General features: G+C 35.5%; 2 protein-coding genes across 2 annotated transcripts in view; both read left to right on the top strand.

The window, feature by feature from the left end:
• LOC132182254 (probable alpha-mannosidase At5g13980) overlaps positions 1 to 11,991 on the top strand; it is a 21,036-nt gene extending 9,045 nt beyond the window's left edge. The window contains exons 20-46 of the mRNA XM_059595441.1: positions 467 to 555; positions 740 to 914; positions 1,090 to 1,209; positions 1,414 to 1,500; positions 1,592 to 1,663; positions 2,358 to 2,471; positions 3,291 to 3,391; positions 3,482 to 3,575; positions 3,671 to 3,838; positions 3,941 to 4,030; positions 4,774 to 4,839; positions 4,933 to 4,989; positions 5,609 to 5,828; positions 5,949 to 6,088; positions 6,409 to 6,477; positions 6,600 to 6,659; positions 6,744 to 6,815; positions 8,066 to 8,113; positions 8,330 to 8,449; positions 8,833 to 8,898; positions 9,747 to 9,859; positions 10,155 to 10,239; positions 10,654 to 10,764; positions 10,855 to 10,950; positions 11,163 to 11,210; positions 11,323 to 11,391; positions 11,485 to 11,991. Of these exons, the coding sequence (XP_059451424.1) occupies positions 467 to 555; positions 740 to 914; positions 1,090 to 1,209; positions 1,414 to 1,500; positions 1,592 to 1,663; positions 2,358 to 2,471; positions 3,291 to 3,391; positions 3,482 to 3,575; positions 3,671 to 3,838; positions 3,941 to 4,030; positions 4,774 to 4,839; positions 4,933 to 4,989; positions 5,609 to 5,828; positions 5,949 to 6,088; positions 6,409 to 6,477; positions 6,600 to 6,659; positions 6,744 to 6,815; positions 8,066 to 8,113; positions 8,330 to 8,449; positions 8,833 to 8,898; positions 9,747 to 9,859; positions 10,155 to 10,239; positions 10,654 to 10,764; positions 10,855 to 10,950; positions 11,163 to 11,210; positions 11,323 to 11,391; positions 11,485 to 11,712 (2,778 nt within the window). The 3' untranslated portion in view covers positions 11,713 to 11,991. The remainder of the gene's footprint in view (positions 1 to 466; positions 556 to 739; positions 915 to 1,089; positions 1,210 to 1,413; positions 1,501 to 1,591; positions 1,664 to 2,357; positions 2,472 to 3,290; positions 3,392 to 3,481; positions 3,576 to 3,670; positions 3,839 to 3,940; positions 4,031 to 4,773; positions 4,840 to 4,932; positions 4,990 to 5,608; positions 5,829 to 5,948; positions 6,089 to 6,408; positions 6,478 to 6,599; positions 6,660 to 6,743; positions 6,816 to 8,065; positions 8,114 to 8,329; positions 8,450 to 8,832; positions 8,899 to 9,746; positions 9,860 to 10,154; positions 10,240 to 10,653; positions 10,765 to 10,854; positions 10,951 to 11,162; positions 11,211 to 11,322; positions 11,392 to 11,484) is intronic.
• A 1,424-nt stretch (positions 11,992 to 13,415) lies between these two features.
• LOC132181143 (uncharacterized) overlaps positions 13,416 to 17,449 on the top strand; it is a 6,488-nt gene continuing 2,454 nt past the window's right edge. The window contains exons 1-5 of the mRNA XM_059594229.1: positions 13,416 to 13,731; positions 14,260 to 14,306; positions 14,561 to 15,865; positions 16,625 to 16,713; positions 17,233 to 17,335. Coding sequence (XP_059450212.1) covers positions 13,524 to 13,731; positions 14,260 to 14,306; positions 14,561 to 15,865; positions 16,625 to 16,713; positions 17,233 to 17,335 — 1,752 coding nt within the window. The 5' untranslated portion in view covers positions 13,416 to 13,523. The remainder of the gene's footprint in view (positions 13,732 to 14,259; positions 14,307 to 14,560; positions 15,866 to 16,624; positions 16,714 to 17,232; positions 17,336 to 17,449) is intronic.

Raw genomic sequence — 17,449 nt, 5'->3', positions numbered from 1 at the left:
TATAGATGTAGGAGAATAGGAACTGAGAACAGGAAAAATTATAAACGAAGACCCTTTTAACGGCCTTTCAATTATGCCCCATACTGCCAATGCTCTCTTTGATGTTCTCACAGTTAAGACTGTAATATTGCGGCTCGTTGTTACATTGTACTACAGTGTCTTGGAATAGCAAGGACAATGTTGCATCAAATGCCTAGTTTTTCATATAAAGGACCTAAAATTGTAGATACTGACAATTGGTTGATCTTGGCCAATTTAGGTGCGAAGACTCTATAAAGAAGTGCCAATGCAATTATCTTGTCATATACATTGTTGGCACCATTGTATATTAGTTTATGCCTATGTGACATAGATTATCTCCTGGTCATTAGATGATGCAACATGTTCAATTGTTGCTGCCTACTGATTTCATCTTACATTGCAAAAATATTTGTATTTGATTTTTTCTCTTGTTTCATCAATTCAGGCATTTTTCCAACGATGGTGGAGAAATCAGAATAAGGCAATGCAGGATGTGGTCAAGCAGCTAGTGAGCTCGGGGCAACTAGAGTTCATGTAATGTACAATTCTAAGTTAACAAATAAGTCATGTAATTTTTTGTTTTCATACATTTCTTTGGGGTATATGGGTTAAAACATTCTTCTGTTTACTGAGGTTGATGCAATGAGAAATATTGAGAGTGTCATCTATTTTACCAAATGTTGTGTTCTTAATTCTCGTTCTTTCCTTTTTATTGCAGAAATGGGGGTATGTGTATGCATGATGAGGCAGCAACACATTACATTGATATGATTGATCAGACAACACTTGGGCATCGGTTTATCAAAAGGGATTTTGATGTTGTTCCAAGAATTGGTTGGCAAATTGATCCCTTTGGACATTCTGCAGTACAGGCTTATTTGTTGGGAGCAGAAGTAAGCTTTTTTGTATATTTAGTTTCAAATACATTGCTTAGTTTATAATATTTCCCTTCCTCGTCAAACAAGAGACAATATGGAAAGTCATAATTAGTCAGTAGCAATATGACTGATAGAACTTCTATATGCATATATCTCCACACGCATTGGTCAATCTCTGCTATTTGTGTAGGTTGGATTCGACTCACTTTTCTTTGGTCGGATAGATTACCAAGACAGAGCTAAGCGCAAAAATGAAAAAAGTCTTGAAGTTGTCTGGCAGGGTTCCAAGAGCCTTGGTTCATCTGCTCAGGTGAAGAGCAATTTTTTTTTTTTTCCCTTCTTCTTCTTCTTCTTCTTCTTTCTTTTTCTGGGTTTTACTCAGCTGTTTTGAATAGCATTCAAGTGAATAATCATGCTGGAGATATTTCCTCAAACTCGGGATTTGGTGATTTCAGTCTTGTTTCTTTTTGCCTTTGCATTGTTGCTAAATTTTTGTTGGTTTTAAATTGTGCAGATTTTTGCTGGTGCATTCCCTGAGAATTATGAGCCTCCTCCTGGTGGTTTCTACTTTGAAGTCAATGATGTTTCCCCAATAGTTCAAGTAAAAATGATCAAAACTTGTTAATTTTCTATCAGCTATTTGAGTATCTGCTTGCCTACAAAGTTAAATTTCATTTCCTCTTACAATGAAGGATGACATTAATTTGTTCGATTACAATGTTCAAGACCGAGTAAATGACTTTGTTGCTGCTGCAGTATCACAGGTAAATGGGAAAGCTCTTCACTCTGCATGTAAGGAATTATTTTATCTGCTTTCCCATTGTGCCTTTCCTTTTTAAACCTCTGTTTTTGGGCAGAATTGATTAGGCGACATTTGCTTTCAAATGATCCTCACTTCCTCAGTTTTTATATATGCATATTTCTTTTCTTCCGCAGTGGGAACTCCTGTTATTATTTGAATTTTTACTTTCTTGCTAAACTTATATAGCTGGTAGGACAAATCATCCACTTAAGTTTCTGCTTGAGGCTAGCTCAAACATAATATTATCGGTAATCATGCTATATGAATATCCATATACAACATGAACATTGAAACAAAGTTTCCTTTTGGAACTTTTACCACCTTCAACCTCTGTGCAACTGTTGCATCATAATTGGGGTCGCCTTGTCATGTTTTAGTGCTCCTTTAGATTTTCTGGAAGAGCAAAATCTACAATAGTTCAGAATTATCTGTAGGAGTTACAGCTATTTCAGGAAATATTTCTTATGCATCAATATGACAATAGACTTTGGCAAAAGCAATATGGTAAGTTCTTAAAAAATACGAAGAGTTGCATTCTTTTGACTTGAATAAGATCTATAGTTGATTAACATGTCCAGCAAGCACTCAAAGTAATTCTCCCTTCCCATTCACAAGGGACCTCTATTTGTTGCTAATAGCAATTGTTTCTTTCTCAGGCTAATATAACCCGAACAAACCATATCATGTGGACTATGGGAACAGATTTTAAGTATCAATATGCACATTCATGGTTCAGCCAGATGGACAAACTCATACATTATGTCAACCAGGTGACTGATCGTTAAAACTGCAAAGATGGTCTCTTATGGCTTTTCATCATCACTATCATAATCTTGTACCTTTCTTTTCTCTACAAAGTCCTTAAGTTGATGATTATTTGACTGATCATTCGTTAAGTGAGAATCTCTATGATCATTATGCTTCTCTCATGGTTTTTCAAGAAGGACAAATTAGATTATTAGACGACTCACTCCAACTGACGTATAATGTATTACTGATATAGGCTGCTGGTAATTATTGTTGAAATAATGTTAAGAATCTTCTAAAGGGCATGAATGTGTTGATGAAGCATTAGTTTAATTTTTTGGTTGCAGAATTCAAACATCTTTCAGGTTGAACCTGAAGCATAAATGGTAGGAGGCATACTATTTGTGGAAACACTTTATTCTGCTTATATTAACGTTAAAAATTTAGAATTATCGCATTTGGGAATTTGTCATGCAAATACACAATGTTGGTCGGTATTATGTTAGCCTTACAACTTAGTAGTAATGCTGTGCAGGATATAATTTTCAAAGCTGTATCAGAATTTGCATTTCACATGTCCCATTTCTTTTAACCATAATTATTTATGTTTGGCCAATTGTGTATGACATTTATCGAACTTGTTAATAGTCCTACTAAGTGAGCTGATAGTTACATCTCCTGAACATATGCCTAGATAAGTTGTAGTTCATACAATTATCTTCCTCTTTTTTACTATATTTAATTTTCCATGTATGTCAGTAAATAATGCCTCATTATTCACATCTTTCATCTTATGTATCCAAAATCTATTGTTTCTAATTGGGTTGATCGGGTGCTTCCAGGATGGACGTGTCAATGCTCTGTACTCTACCCCATCCATGTATACTGATGCAAAATATGCTACAGATGAGTCCTGGCCAATCAAGAGTGATGACTTTTTCCCGTGAGTTCAATGTTTGGATGTCATGTAACCTGTTTGCTTGTAGTTTCCCACTCAACATTTTCTTAAAGTTTGAGGCATGCACTGTACCAGATATGCAGATCGTGCAAATGCGTACTGGACAGGATACTTTACTAGTAGACCAGCCCTCAAGCGCTATGTCAGAATAATGAGTGGCTATTATTTGGTATCATTTATGTGATTGTTTTAGTTTATATCATGGATGTGATTGTCACAGTCTAAGTGTGACAGTTTTAGATTTTGACATTTATTTATCTCTAGGCTGCAAGGCAGCTAGAATTTTTCAAAGGGAGGAGTAAATCTGGGCCCAACACAGACTCACTGGCAGATGCTTTAGCAATTGTTCAACATCATGATGGAGTTACTGGTACAGAAAAGCAGCATGTGGCTAATGATTATGCAAAACGCTTGTCTATGGGGTACACGGAGGTGCGAATTTGGCTTGACACTTAAACTGTATGATTTTTCTCAAAGTTTTTTTCTCTCGATTTTGGTCCAAGTGTCATCCAGTTGTTCATTATAAATGTGCAGGCTGAGGAATTAGTTGCATCTTCACTTTCTTGCTTGGCTCAGTCCGCATCAGATACTGGATGCGGGAACCCAACAATTAAGTTTCAACAGGTAAAATATCATGAGCCTTAAGCTCATGAGCTCTTTCTAATTTCATTGCTTGAGTAGCTCATTTTATCATGGAATTCGTATAGCCATCTGCAGAACCTTGATTTACCTTTTTAAACTCTGTTCAGTAGATCGCACTTTTGACCTCTTGAGCACATTATAAGTTTTTCTCTTGTTAGAATGATACTTTATGACTTAAACCTCTATAATTTGAATGCATCATGTCTAAAATATGGTAATGCTTTAAGGGATCTTTCATCTTTCTGTGCTATTATCATCATTGGAATTGATCCCTTAGTCTTCTTGGCATTCTTACAGCCTGAGTAATGCTGTGGAGCTTTAGGGGTATCTCTGTAGTTTCACAATTATATCTAATGAAACTGTGGGTTAGAGAACTAGTCTTTCTATTTATCCTTTTCACCATAATCTTCATTCTTTTCTTCTTAAACTTCAACTGTAGGTTACACATTGGATCTTATATTTGTAAATTTCCCTTTGTCTTTTTGTATATGTTACATAATGTCAGCTTCTTTGTGGCATAAATGGTTATAAGATGGATGTTGGTGATTATTGACGTACATAGCAAGTGTAAGGTTTTTTTTAAAAAAAAATGAAAATCAAGCAAAAAATGTTTGGACGTGAATTATTATTGTTTTCTTTTTCTTCTCTTATTTCCTCTCTCTCTCTCTCTCTCTCTCTCTCTCTCTCTCTCTTTTTCTCCTTATTTTGTTCTTTTCTCTTCTTAGTGCCCACTTCTGAATATAAGTTACTGTCCTGCATCAGAAGTTGATCTGCCTCAAGGAAAAAGTTTGGTATGGAAAATATTCCTTCTTCTTGCAATAGCTATGACCTTTTATATGCTATTTTGATATACACCATTTTATGGTGTCTTCTCATCACTGCAGGTAATTGTGGCCTACAATTCTCTTGGATGGAAGAGGGACAATGTAATTCAAATTCCAGTGAGTACTTCTACTCTTATAAGAGTGCCTCATGTCTTGAAATTTAGAACCATGTTGCACTAATTGGAAAACCTCGTAACATATCTTAGTGTTAGAATATTAATTAAATGATGAAATCAATCATTTCTTATCAACTTAAGCTTTTGGGCAAGTGGTGATTTAGCACTTATTTTTTTTAATAATCTAAAGGTGTTGACTAGTCATGCAGTATGTACTAGAGAAGTTACACTGCCTACATGTATTGGATCTTCAATGTAGTTGAGAAACCGTGTACTTACCTTCTCCATCATGCCAATCTAGATAAACATACTCAATTTCATGAACCAGAAATATTTGCACAAAGAGTTGTTGAATGATGTAAAGCATGATAAACTTACAGCAAAAAGAGACTTTGTAGTTTAGGTGGCTCAATAATACAACTAAAAAGACATTTTTAGGCCTAAAGATATAATCGCTGTGAATCCGCTATTTTATGTGTATGAAACACTTTCAATTTGGACAGGTGAATGCAAGGTTAGTAACTGATGACTTCATTGATATCCTAAAAATGAAAGATGTAGAACTGAAAATATATTGGAAGAATATTATTATTCTACTTACAAGATCTAATTTGCCCTAGGTTATCAATGAAGATGTTACTGTTCATGATTCTGAGGGAAGAGAAATTGAATCGCAGCTTCTTCCTTTAGCTAATGCCTATGTGGGATTAAGGAACCATTATGTTAGGGCATACTTAGGTCGAAGTCCAACTCAGACACCTAAGTATTTGCTTGCATTTAAGGTATCAGTACCACCACTTGGTTTCAGCACATACACTATTTCGAGCATCAAAAGGCCAGGTCTGCTGTTATTTTTGCAATACACATTTTTTACATTAATTTTGTGAACCGGAGAAACATAAGATTTATTCTTCATGTTAGCTACATAGGTTTTTGAATTGTTTTCCCTCTTGGTTGTAGGTGCTAGTTCAACCAGATCATCTGTATACACGTTTCAGAGAAGGGAAGAATCTACTGTTGAAGTTGGTCAAGGAAATTTAAAGCTGACGTTTTCCACTGATCAAGGAAAAATGATTAATTATGTTAATAGCAGAAGCTTGGTATGTAATGGACCTGGCGCTTCATGATCACTTATTATTGAATTTTATGCTTACATTTTCCTTCTCCATGAATTTCTTTGAATTTATGTTTTCTTGACTATGACTAAACATGAGATTGATGCTATTGTAATTAATGTTTTGGTTGTTGCAGCCTTTTTAACAATTTTTTTTTTTTTTCACAATTCTCTCCGCTCTCCCCCCCCCCCAAAAAAAAAAAGAAGAAAAAGAAAGAAAAGGAAAGGAAAAAAGAAAAATAAGCAGATTGGAAGCAGGAAAGTAATTGATTTTGTAGCTAATGCGCTTAATCATAACTTTTGAAGGTTGAGGAACCAGTCAAACAATCGTATAGTTATTACTCTGGGTATAACGGAAGTGATAAAGATCCTCAGGTAGACATAAAGTTCATATTGTGTTGCAAATCTTTCTTATTTTCTCTTTTCTTTATGTTTTGAAATCACAGACATAAGAATTGAAATAGTTATTAAAGTATCTGTTTGCAATTATTTTTCAGAATTCTGGGGCATATGTCTTCCGTCCGAATGGCACATTCCCCATAAAGCCTGAAGGACAGGTGTGTGATGCCTTCTGAAGTACGTTCTTCGTTCAAATAAAAATCATGGAAATTCCAATATAAAGCTGTTCTTAAAAGTTTCAGGTTGCTTTGACTGTTATGCGTGGACCTGTAATAGAAGAAGTACATCAACAAATCAATCCATGGATATATCAGGTGCCTTGCTTGTCATGGTTGCTGTCTATGTGTAATGTTTTTCTTCATAAACCCTTTTCTTCTGTTTCAGCTCTGTGAGCATCATCATTGCATGCTGAAGACAATGAAAGTATGTTATGAATTAACAGCGCATAGTCGTTTGATGTAGGACAGATTTGAGAAATCTGTCTAAGTGTGCTTATGGTGGGCTTTGGGGTAGGAAAAGTGATGATCTTTGGATTTGTTATGTTGATGAAAATGTTTTAGGGTTTGAAGATTGAATTAGGTGTTGAAAAGATCATATCTGGGTGACCTAGAGTTGCAGGAATTGAGAATTAGGGTGCAGGAGATTCTGTACAGCAGTTAAGATGGTTCTTTAGGGCTGCACTGAAGGGCTGTTTGATGGCTATTGAATAGGGGAAAATATAGGATTGTGGGGTTTTGATAGCGCAAGGGAAAGGGACTGATTGGGGCTTGCAAAGAGAGAAGAAATGGGGAATTTTGTTCCTGTTCAGGAGCTGTGTGATACAGTAATGTGAACAGAAACAGTGCACTAAAGAAGAGAAAGAAAAGCAAAGAGCACTCTATTCACTCCTGCTTCAAAACTCAAATCATTTAGTAACCATTTATGAAGTATCCGAGTTTTTAGTCCATTGAAGCTTATTTTTTAGACTCTTTTACTTTTTTTTAATTTACTAGAACTAGAACTAGAACTCCTAATTTGAGCAGTAAACTAAAGACCAAAAAAAAAACCCAAATAAAAGACTGACCTGGACTGAAGAAAATAAACTCAAGATGCTTACTCAATGGCTGCATTGTGTTCTTGTTCTTGTTCTTGTGTGGAGTTTCAGAGATTGGAAAGAACTAATTGTTCAAGTGCAACTAACTATGAGTGCTTTTGTGACTTCAGGGAACTCTGCTGGAGTAGTCTCTTTTGGTTGAGCATGCCATCATAGGACTCATACCTTCATGGAGAGATGCTTTTAGTAGATGCATTATTACATAGCTTTGCTTTGAATTCGTGAAATGTGACAATAGCATGAAAATGTAGAGCAGAGTTTGTTACCATTGCCATAAACACCTCTATGTTGCAGCTCTGACTGTCCTTATGAGATAATTGTGAAGGAGCTATGCCAGAAAATTTTTATTGAGTCTGGGCAATTGGGAGGATTTTTAAGTGGAATCATTATCTCTTTGTCTGACAAAATCTTTTATATTTACTACTTGACATTTCTCTGTTGCTAGTGACGTTACATAAAATGTTTTTCCAGATTACCAGACTTCACAAGGAGAAAGAGCATGGTGAAGTCGAGTTTATTGTAAGCTTTACTATATAACTCATAGAGATTGTAGCTTGTCTTTCATCTTTTTTTTTTCAACCTTTTCTCCCCTTATCGGGCTTTTTTTCTTGGGGGGGGGCGGGGGGAAGAGTGAGACATGGGTTTCATTTGTTGAGTTGTTGGAAATAATGTTCATCTCTGCATCTCATTTTCTGAACAATACATGGTGGGTCTTATGAAAATATCTGAAATCAGGTCGGACCTATACCCGTTGATGATGGAATTGGAAAAGAAGTTGCTACTCAAATTACAACTACGATGGATACCAACAAAACATTCTACACAGATTCTAATGGACGCGATTTTATCAAAAGAGTATGTTTTCTACTTGCCATTATAGACAATATCAAACATGTTAGTTTTAGTACATCATGATGCTATGAGTGGTTGCCAGCTTGAACTTACTCAGGTTTTTCTTCTCTTCTTCATGTTTTTATATACTGGAAATTTTGTTGTTTTGGCTGGAAGATAAGTTAAAAGAAGCAGTTGCCTTTATACAATGATTTTCTTTTTCTTCTTCTTCATGTTACTATATACTGGAAATGGAGGATAAGTTAAAAGAAGCAGTTGCCTTTATACAAGGTTTTTTTTTTTTCAAATTATCCTCTAACACATGTAGGCACTTCTTGGAGTTATGACTTTACGTTCATTTTCCATTGTCCTCACTAAATGATTTAAATGATTCATCTTATTTGCAGATTCGCAATTATAGAACAGACTGGGACTTGGAAGTGAACCAACCTATTGCTGGAAATTATTATCCAGTAAGTTTTTTGCTTCTTTCAAAATAAATCTATTACCCAATTTTTTGGTTTATTTAATAAAATTGATCTTTCTATAATAGTGGTGTAATCATATGTCCTTATTCTCTCTAGAGATTAATTTTACGTTCCCAATTTCACTATGGCTTAGGGCCTGCTTGGGATTGCATTAGAAAGCTTAAAAAGTACTTTTAATACGTAAAAAGCCATGCCAAACAACAATTGGCATGTTTGGTAAAAAATTTCAAAAGTACTTTTTGGACTTTTTTACTCTAAAAATGGCAAAAAAACATTTTTGGCAAAAGCTTTTGCCAAAAAGTGTCTTTTGCCTTAAAAGCTCTATTTCTCAAACACAATTCCAAACAGGCTCTTACTCTGCTTGGATTGGCCGTTTTCTTGGTGAATATGTGAGTTGTGCTTGTTAAATATTGGTTTTACTACTGAGCTTAGTTTATTTTACTATTTATTATTTATTATCATTCAGGTATTACTTAGTATCCTCTGATACTTTACTTTTTTGTGGGGGGGGTGGTCGAGTATTATTGTTATTATGAGGACAGGCTTCAACTTTTTTTTTTCTTGTCACAATTACAAGTCCAATAGTAGTACTTCAAAATCTAATATAGTGTGTTCTGCCTATAGCTCACATATATTGATGGTGTCTCTTTCGTGGGCAGGATAAAATGAGAGTGCTTGTATTTGATGTTTTGGTATAAAATGTTGTATTTAACTCATCCATACATATCTACAAAAGTTTAAGCCCTGTTAGTATCTAGTAGTCACTGGAAAGTTCAATCGGTAATTGTACTCTCACCTTTTTGCTTGACACATCATTTATATTGTCCTTTCAGATTAATCTTGGGATTTACATGCAAGATAATAGGACGGAATTTTCAGTTTTGGTGGACCGGTCTGTAGGGGGATCCAGCATAGTGGATGGACAAATAGAGCTGATGCTCCACAGGTATGCTTTTAATCCGATCATACATATTAAAAGAGTGAGATTTCAATGGTGTGGACACCTCTTCTGTATGTGCCTTTCCTTGTCCTCTTCTTTGCTTAGAATATGTTCTATTTCGGAAGGGAGTTCTGTATTTAAAGGGATGATGTAGCAACTAACATTTAAGGCAATGCATAATAGTTGTGCACCTTAGTAGTGTCACTTAGATGGTAATGCATAAATTTATGATAAATCTTTTCAGTCACCATACATTATCAGAATCATTATTGGGATTCCTCTCATTTGTCTTACTTTACAGGAGACTGCTACTTGATGATTCAAGAGGTGTTGCAGAGGCATTAAATGAAACAATCTGTGTTCTTGATAAATGCACGGGATTAACAGTAAGCAAATGTTACCCCATTGGAATTTTTTGCAGCAATTAGCTGGCAATTTTGTTTTGATGTCACCGGTGTGTTTTAGTGGGGGAATTTTACTTCTTCCTCAGCAAGTATTCTCCGAAAATTCCTGGCTAATCCATTTTATTAGAAGCCAAACAGTGACATCTGTATCAAGGATTTCATATGCAATTATGCGGTCAATCTTATTATTTTCCATTAACTATAGCCTTCAGTATACGAGTTAGTTACTTCCGTTATCTGTATAGTATTTCCAGGAATTTTTCTTTCATGTTGCCTTTTGATAGCAGCTCATGATTGCAATAATTTTTTGCATTGAGCAACTCTTAAGTTTTGTCAATATGAAGTATTTGCTGGAACTATTAGCATTCAATTTTCACTAATGGATGACGTTTCCAGATCCAAGGAAAATATTATTTCCGATTTGACCCCCTGGGAGAGGGTGCTAAGTGGCGTCGCACTTTTGGCCAGGAGATATATTCTCCACTCCTGCTAGCCTTTGCTGAACAGGTGAAATTGAAAACGAAAAAGAAAAGATAAAGTTGATTTATTTTAGTCTTGTGAGTTAGTTAATAAAAAAGTAAATTCCCTTCTTTGCAGGATGGTGATAACTGGATGAATTCCCATGTAGCCAGTTTTTCAGGGATTGATTCCTCGTACAGTTTACCTGACAATATTGCTCTAATAACTCTTGAGGTGCTCGGGGATTCTTAGAGTTTCATTATTGTTTATTGTTTAAATATAGTTTTATTTTAGTAAAAATATACAAGAAACATAAATATGAGATTGGTATTTCCTCATCAGACATCTATGTCAAAATCCTTTACAGCGGCACCAAATATGTCCTGCTTGGGATTTCCTTTTCTGTATTCTAGCACTGATTTCTCTTTTTTCCCTGAATTACGTAGGAGCTTGATGATGGAAAAGTTCTCCTTCGGTTAGCGCATTTATACGAGGTTTTACTTTCTCTCATGTCTGCTCTTGACTGCTTCATTTGTGTATGCATTACTCAAGTGCTCCTTCAAATGTTAATTTTGTCTATTTGAATGGCTTGTCAAACTATTCAAGCTTGGAGAGGACACGGACCTTTCTGTAACGACAAGCGTCGAGCTGAAAAAACTGTTCCCCAGGAAGAAGGTAGACGCAGCGGGCTCATAACGCTAACCAGCCATCATTGTTAATGCCTATTTAGTTTTCTCTCAAACTGTTCTACTTCTATGTTTGTTTCAGATCAGTAAAGTGACCGAGACAAGCTTATCTGCCAACCAAGAAAGAACAGAAATGGAGAAGAGGAGGCTTGTTTGGAAAGTAGAAGGCTTTTCTGGAGAAGAAGTCAAGGTTGTGAGGGGTGGACCTATTGATCCTGCAAAACTTGTTGTAGAACTTGCCCCTATGGAAATCCGCACCTTTGTTATTGACTTCATTCCAGTGTTCCACGATGGTGTGGCTTCTGCCTAACAATACGAAAATGCACCATGAAATCCAGTCCTTGCTTGTTCAGAAGACATTTGCTTTGTGTCCCTCCAAATCCTCTCAAGCTCCACTTCTGTTGTATTAAAGGATTATGGTCCCCAAGATTAACTTCTTTTGCATTAAACGCTTGCCCACGGGTGTCAATAACAAGACAATTAGCTCAAGCTCTATGCCGTACGTGTATGTTGTAGTTAGTTTGCAAGAGACTAGAAAGTGTAATGCAATGAAGTTACATTCTGTATATTATCAGAATGTCTGATGGAATCATGTTGTTCGTGAAACAAGGTTGTCAAGTTAAATTAGCAATCTTTAGTTAATATAAGGGGAAAATACATAAGTCTTTACAAATTAATGTGTCAGTCTACAAGGCACTCATGGGTTGTCACGTCAATCACTTAATAATTAAATATATTTGTTATATTTTTTTGCACTCATTCTATTTGACCCATGAGTTTATAAAGAATTGTAATAAAAGCTGTAATATTCTAAACATCAGATGAATTGATAATGGTCATTGTCTTAATAATCAATCCTCACCATTTTACCATTGATCGCATGCTCTTTTGTCGAAAACAAAGTGAAAACTTCACATCTACCTTCGAAAATAAAATGAGTCCAAATCTTCTTTTAAAATAATCATGTTTGTGGAGGATGAGTTCAACATTCAAAATGATGATTTGATTCACACATATGCATGAATCATATTTATTAAATGTCGAGTAATGTTATAAACTATATTTATATTTCACAATTATTTAATAAAGATGATGGGGTAGTTTCAACCAAATTTTAGATCAATATTTGTTAAACCAAAAAAATTCAACAATTAATATCACCTGAGAATTTAGAAAAATTATAAGATAAAAATATGATATATAATATTACTCTTAAATGTTTCATAAAGAAGAATGTTTTCATGTTATATCGGAGAACCAGGCATTTTTCATTTAATCTTTTTTTTTTTTTATTATCGATTGAGTTTAGCTTGTTTCTTATTCTTGCATGAATATAAATTATAATACAGGTAGACAAAAACACATTACTTAAATATAGGATATGACAGGTACGCATTTGCATATGACACTATTATGTTCGTCGGATTCAACTAATATCATATTGGTGTGTAAAAATCAATGAGTTTGATTTTTGTCATTGATGTGTTAGAAAATATTAATTAAATAATTAATAGATCATATTTATGTTAATTTATATAGTCGTATATAATTTTTTTTGGTATGGCACAAACAAGGATAGAATTACTCACGGCCTTGGATAGTAGCCCAAAATTTTAAAATTGCTTCTATTTTTTTCTATGATATAAACCTTTCAAAATTAATATTTTGCCCCCTAAAAGGGCCCTCCCCTTTTTTAGTTGTGGAAATTTTAGTTCTAACCCTGTATACAAAGTTACCTATCGACCCGAATTGACATTGCATTCTATTAAAGAGATTTTTTTTTGACATATCTACACAAGGGAAGGAGGAGAGAGGATTCGAACTAATGATCTCCGCTTTATTAAGTATAGTTTACAGTCGATTGAGCTACTTCTTGGGGACTCATTAAAGAGAATTAAGGAGTAATGTTATTCATTAAAAAAAAAAAAAAAAAAAGCATCTTTTATATATGTGTGTGTGTAATTGACAAATAAAGGAGACTGGAGCTAGGGGCCCTGGCAGGCCCAAAGAAGAAAGGATCGTTTCAGCATATAAAAAACGCGTGGGAAGAATGAAGTGAGAAAGCGTAATTGCTGAACCACCGCGCGCACCGACCATCTCACAGTACCTTCGCAGATTTTCATGTCCATCTTGCCCAACAATACCCAAGGTTCTACGACGTCGTCTTCCTCCTCTGCACTCCCTCCAAACCCTAATTTGCAACATGGAACCGCAATACACTCTCAATCTCAATCTCAACCTCAATCTTCGTCCTCTCTTTCCCCCCAAATTAGAGCACTTCGGATCTCCGACTCTCAATCTCCTATCTCTATGCCCCACAATAATTCAGGTGAAAAAAATTCGCAAAGCTTTTGCTTAATTACTATTTTGATTCTTGTTTTGAAACAAACCCTATAATTTCTGAAAGTGTTTTGACTTGTCCAAAGCAAAGGGAAATTATGTGTTTCGGGCTTGTTCTCTGTGATTTAAGAAGGGGGAATTAAATTACTGAATTGAGCTGAAGAGTGTCAGCAGATAAGATTGTTTTCTTTTTACACAACTTAAATGGTTATCCAAAGAAATAAAGAACATAAAATTCAAAAAAACCAAAATTTTAAGCTGGTTTATCTATTGGTGGTCTTCTTTTGCGCCGGTTTATTTGAGTTCCCTAGTTCGGTAATGGGAAGAGTAGAATTGCTTTTGATTAGAACCGAACCTATGTCAGAGTTCTATCTTTTACTAATCATTGTACCTTCAGTTTTTCTTTGGGTAAGGGGGTTTGAGTCTGTGTGAGTAGTTTCCATCTGCTTGATGGGGTGTGATATGTGAGTGCTACACGTTTGTGCTTTTAACATGTGTAATTAACTGTATATGTCAGGGCCGTTGGCTGCAGCTGCAGAAGATTCTTGTGGATCTTCCAAAAAGGTATACTTGATTTGATTTTCGTATTTTGAACTTTTGTCTCTAGGAAGAAGGTGTGTTATTGTACAATGCGTATGTAGAATAGGCCTCTTTGTGAGGTGTGACCAGTAGCCAGTTGGTCTAGTATGCTTTTAGGAACAACCAGGAAACTGGAAGCAGTGGTAAACTCACAAGCAGTGTTCGGGCTGTTTTAATCTTTTGTAGTGATTGTGGAAAAGCTGAAATTGGGCATTTTCCTTTTTTCCCCTGTTCTCTAGGTGACTGAATTAGAGACACCAAGTGGTAAGGAGACTTTGCCTCACCAATATGGTGACAAGAATTCCCAGTGTCACTCAGGTGGACAAGGGGTTGGATCAGCCCAGTCAATGGGGAAGATGTCAGGAACTGTTGTTTCTCCTCAAAACCATCAAAGTATGGGGTCTTTAAGTTCCCATGGAAGCGCTATGCATTCAGCAGGTAGAAAAGCCCAGTTGACTAATGCTAACCACTTGCTGAATTTTCATTATGACCCCATTCCTCGTCCTCAACATCAACCAAGGGCTCCTGCACCAAGAAGGCAGCGGAAGACGAAGCCATACAACAAAGATCTATTTCTCCAGGCAAATTACAAATTCATGGTGTTAGATTCAGGAAATTATACGCCGGAATCAATGGATCCAGATAAAATGTTAAGCTGGGAGGATATAATATGTGTTAGGTATTCAACCCCATTTCCAGTGCAGTGTCCAATTTGTTTGGAGTATCCTCTATGCCCACAAATAACCTCATGCGGCCACATATTTTGTTTCCCATGTATTCTGCAATACTTGTTAATGGGAAAGGAGGATCATAAAGGTGACAGCTGGAAAAGATGTCCGTTATGTTTTGTGATGATATCACCAAAGGATTTATACACCATTTATATTGAGGATGTCAAGAAATATTGTGTTGGTGATAAAATTGAGTTAATGCTTTTGACTCGACAAAAGGGTTCAATCACATTGTCGTATAAAAACAAACAAGACATGGATATCGTGCCTTGTTGCAACGATGAAATCTGCGATCCCTTTTCTAAGTTTACATTTACTTCAGATGTAGATCTCTCAGTCAGAAAAGCAATGTCCGATCTAGATGGTTGGTTAGCAAGAGCAGATTCAGGGCTCGTGAATGACTTAGAGAAGCTTCCATATGTGTGTGCAGCAATGGAGCAATTAGAACAGAGGAAGAAGTATTGGAATGATCACCGGGCTTGTGAGAGCAATAGATCATGTAAAATTTCTGATTCTCAGGCTGCATCTCATGTATATGCATCAACTACATATGCTACTCATACTGATTATGAGGCGTGTGGTTTTGGACATGGAACTCTATCTACTGATGTAAATGAACAAATTGAATGGTCTGGTAATTTTATATCGGATAAGTCAAATGAAGGGGCTCGGTTGGATCAAACAGCTGATGAGAATGAATTGTTGGAAGGGCAAGACACATTTCTATCTTCTTCATATGATGAAAAGAATCTGCAAAGGCACTCAAATGACTCTGGAGATGCAAATGACAACAATTCATACAATTTCTACCAGGTTACTGATATTCTCATATCCTTTTTTTCTCCCTTTGTTTTCAAATTTTATCTATCAGTGAAGAAAAGAAATGTTTCAAATATAGACTAATTAGTTGTATAGTGAATTAGGTACATGCTGTGGGGCATATGGTATGGAACTAGTAACTTGTTACAATTCACGTGCTAGATTTTATAAATCTAGCTTTCATGATTTACAGAGTTAGTAGCTGCCACGGTTTTGCTGAAGCTGTGTAAAAAGCACACCATATTTAAGGATGTTTTCTCTTGCATTAAGGCTTGAACATCTGCAGGATCTTCTATCATTAATAATATTATAATATTACTGTGCAAGTGTGGGGAAAGTGGGGTAAAAAGGCAAGTAATTGCATCTAATTGTTTTCTCTATTTGTGTAAGGACTTAGTTTATCACAAAGCAAGAGGTGCTTTGTTTATCATAACCTTCTGTGAATGACTAAAATGCTCTAACTGGAAAGGTGTTTCTCACTTGCAATTGTTGGTTTTACAAATGCCAGTTACCATAGCGAAGATTTTTGACTAGCTGATACTAGTGAGAACCTTAGATTGTCATTGATAGTACTGGCAATGATACCTTTAGCTGGGTTTCGGTTTATGCTCCTTTTGCTACCCTTTAAAAGTTACTAATGCCTGTTTGGTCTCATTTATCATTAATCATGTGTGCTGATCCTACGTTTTTTTTTTTTTTTCATCTGATTCTATGATATTTGACCTTTGTTATAGTTGCTTGTGTATGTTTCAGGCAGCTGATGGTCAGCACTTCATTCTTCATCCCTTAAACATGAGGTGTCTTGTACAACATTATGGGAGTTATGATATGCTTCCACGCAGGTTTGAAAAAAACTGAATTAAATTCCTTCCTATATGATTAGGAGCGTGAGCGTTTGGAAATTAGTTTTAAAATATTATCAAGAGTTTTTCGAATCCTCCACACAACCCCACCTCACCCCCCCCCCCCCCCCCAAAAAAAAAAAAAACCCACTAAAATCACCCAAAGAGAAAAATAAAATAAAATAGAAAGTGTGTTTGGAAAGAAGCACTAAATGAAATTTTGTAGTTTTATTTGCATTTGCAAAGTGAGGTCCTATTGTATTCTATTGACCCTTAATTTAAAACTCCTATTGTTGTATACGGACCTATAAAGTATCTGTCCCACTGTCCTTGATGGAGCTCACGATGAAATACAACAAACTGGTATACTACATAGGAAAGCAATTTGTAAGGATTTCTTCATGGGCATATTAAGCTGAAAATAGTTAGAAATTACAATATGATGTCGCTGAAGTCTAAACTATTTTTGCTTACTTTTGTCTATATAGGTGGCTTTTTGACTCAAGTTTTTAATTGCAGAATAAGTGGAAGGATTTTACAGTTGGAGACGGTCACTCAGTCAGAGGCCATTAGGAGGCGCTATCGGTACCTAAGTCATTTTTCCTTAACAACAACATTTCAGGTACCTTTTTATTATTATTATTATTTTAAATATTCATTTTATTTGCTTATTTCTATTGTTAGCCACCTTATTTCTTTTCTTTTCTCCTTTTTTTTTTTTTTTTTTTTTTTTTTT

The sequence above is a fragment of the Corylus avellana genome, chromosome ca5 (genome assembly GCF_901000735.1).
Source record: "Corylus avellana chromosome ca5, CavTom2PMs-1.0".
Lineage (NCBI taxonomy): Eukaryota > Viridiplantae > Streptophyta > Magnoliopsida > Fagales > Betulaceae > Corylus > Corylus avellana.
This window is presented reverse-complemented; position numbering and strand designations above follow the sequence as displayed.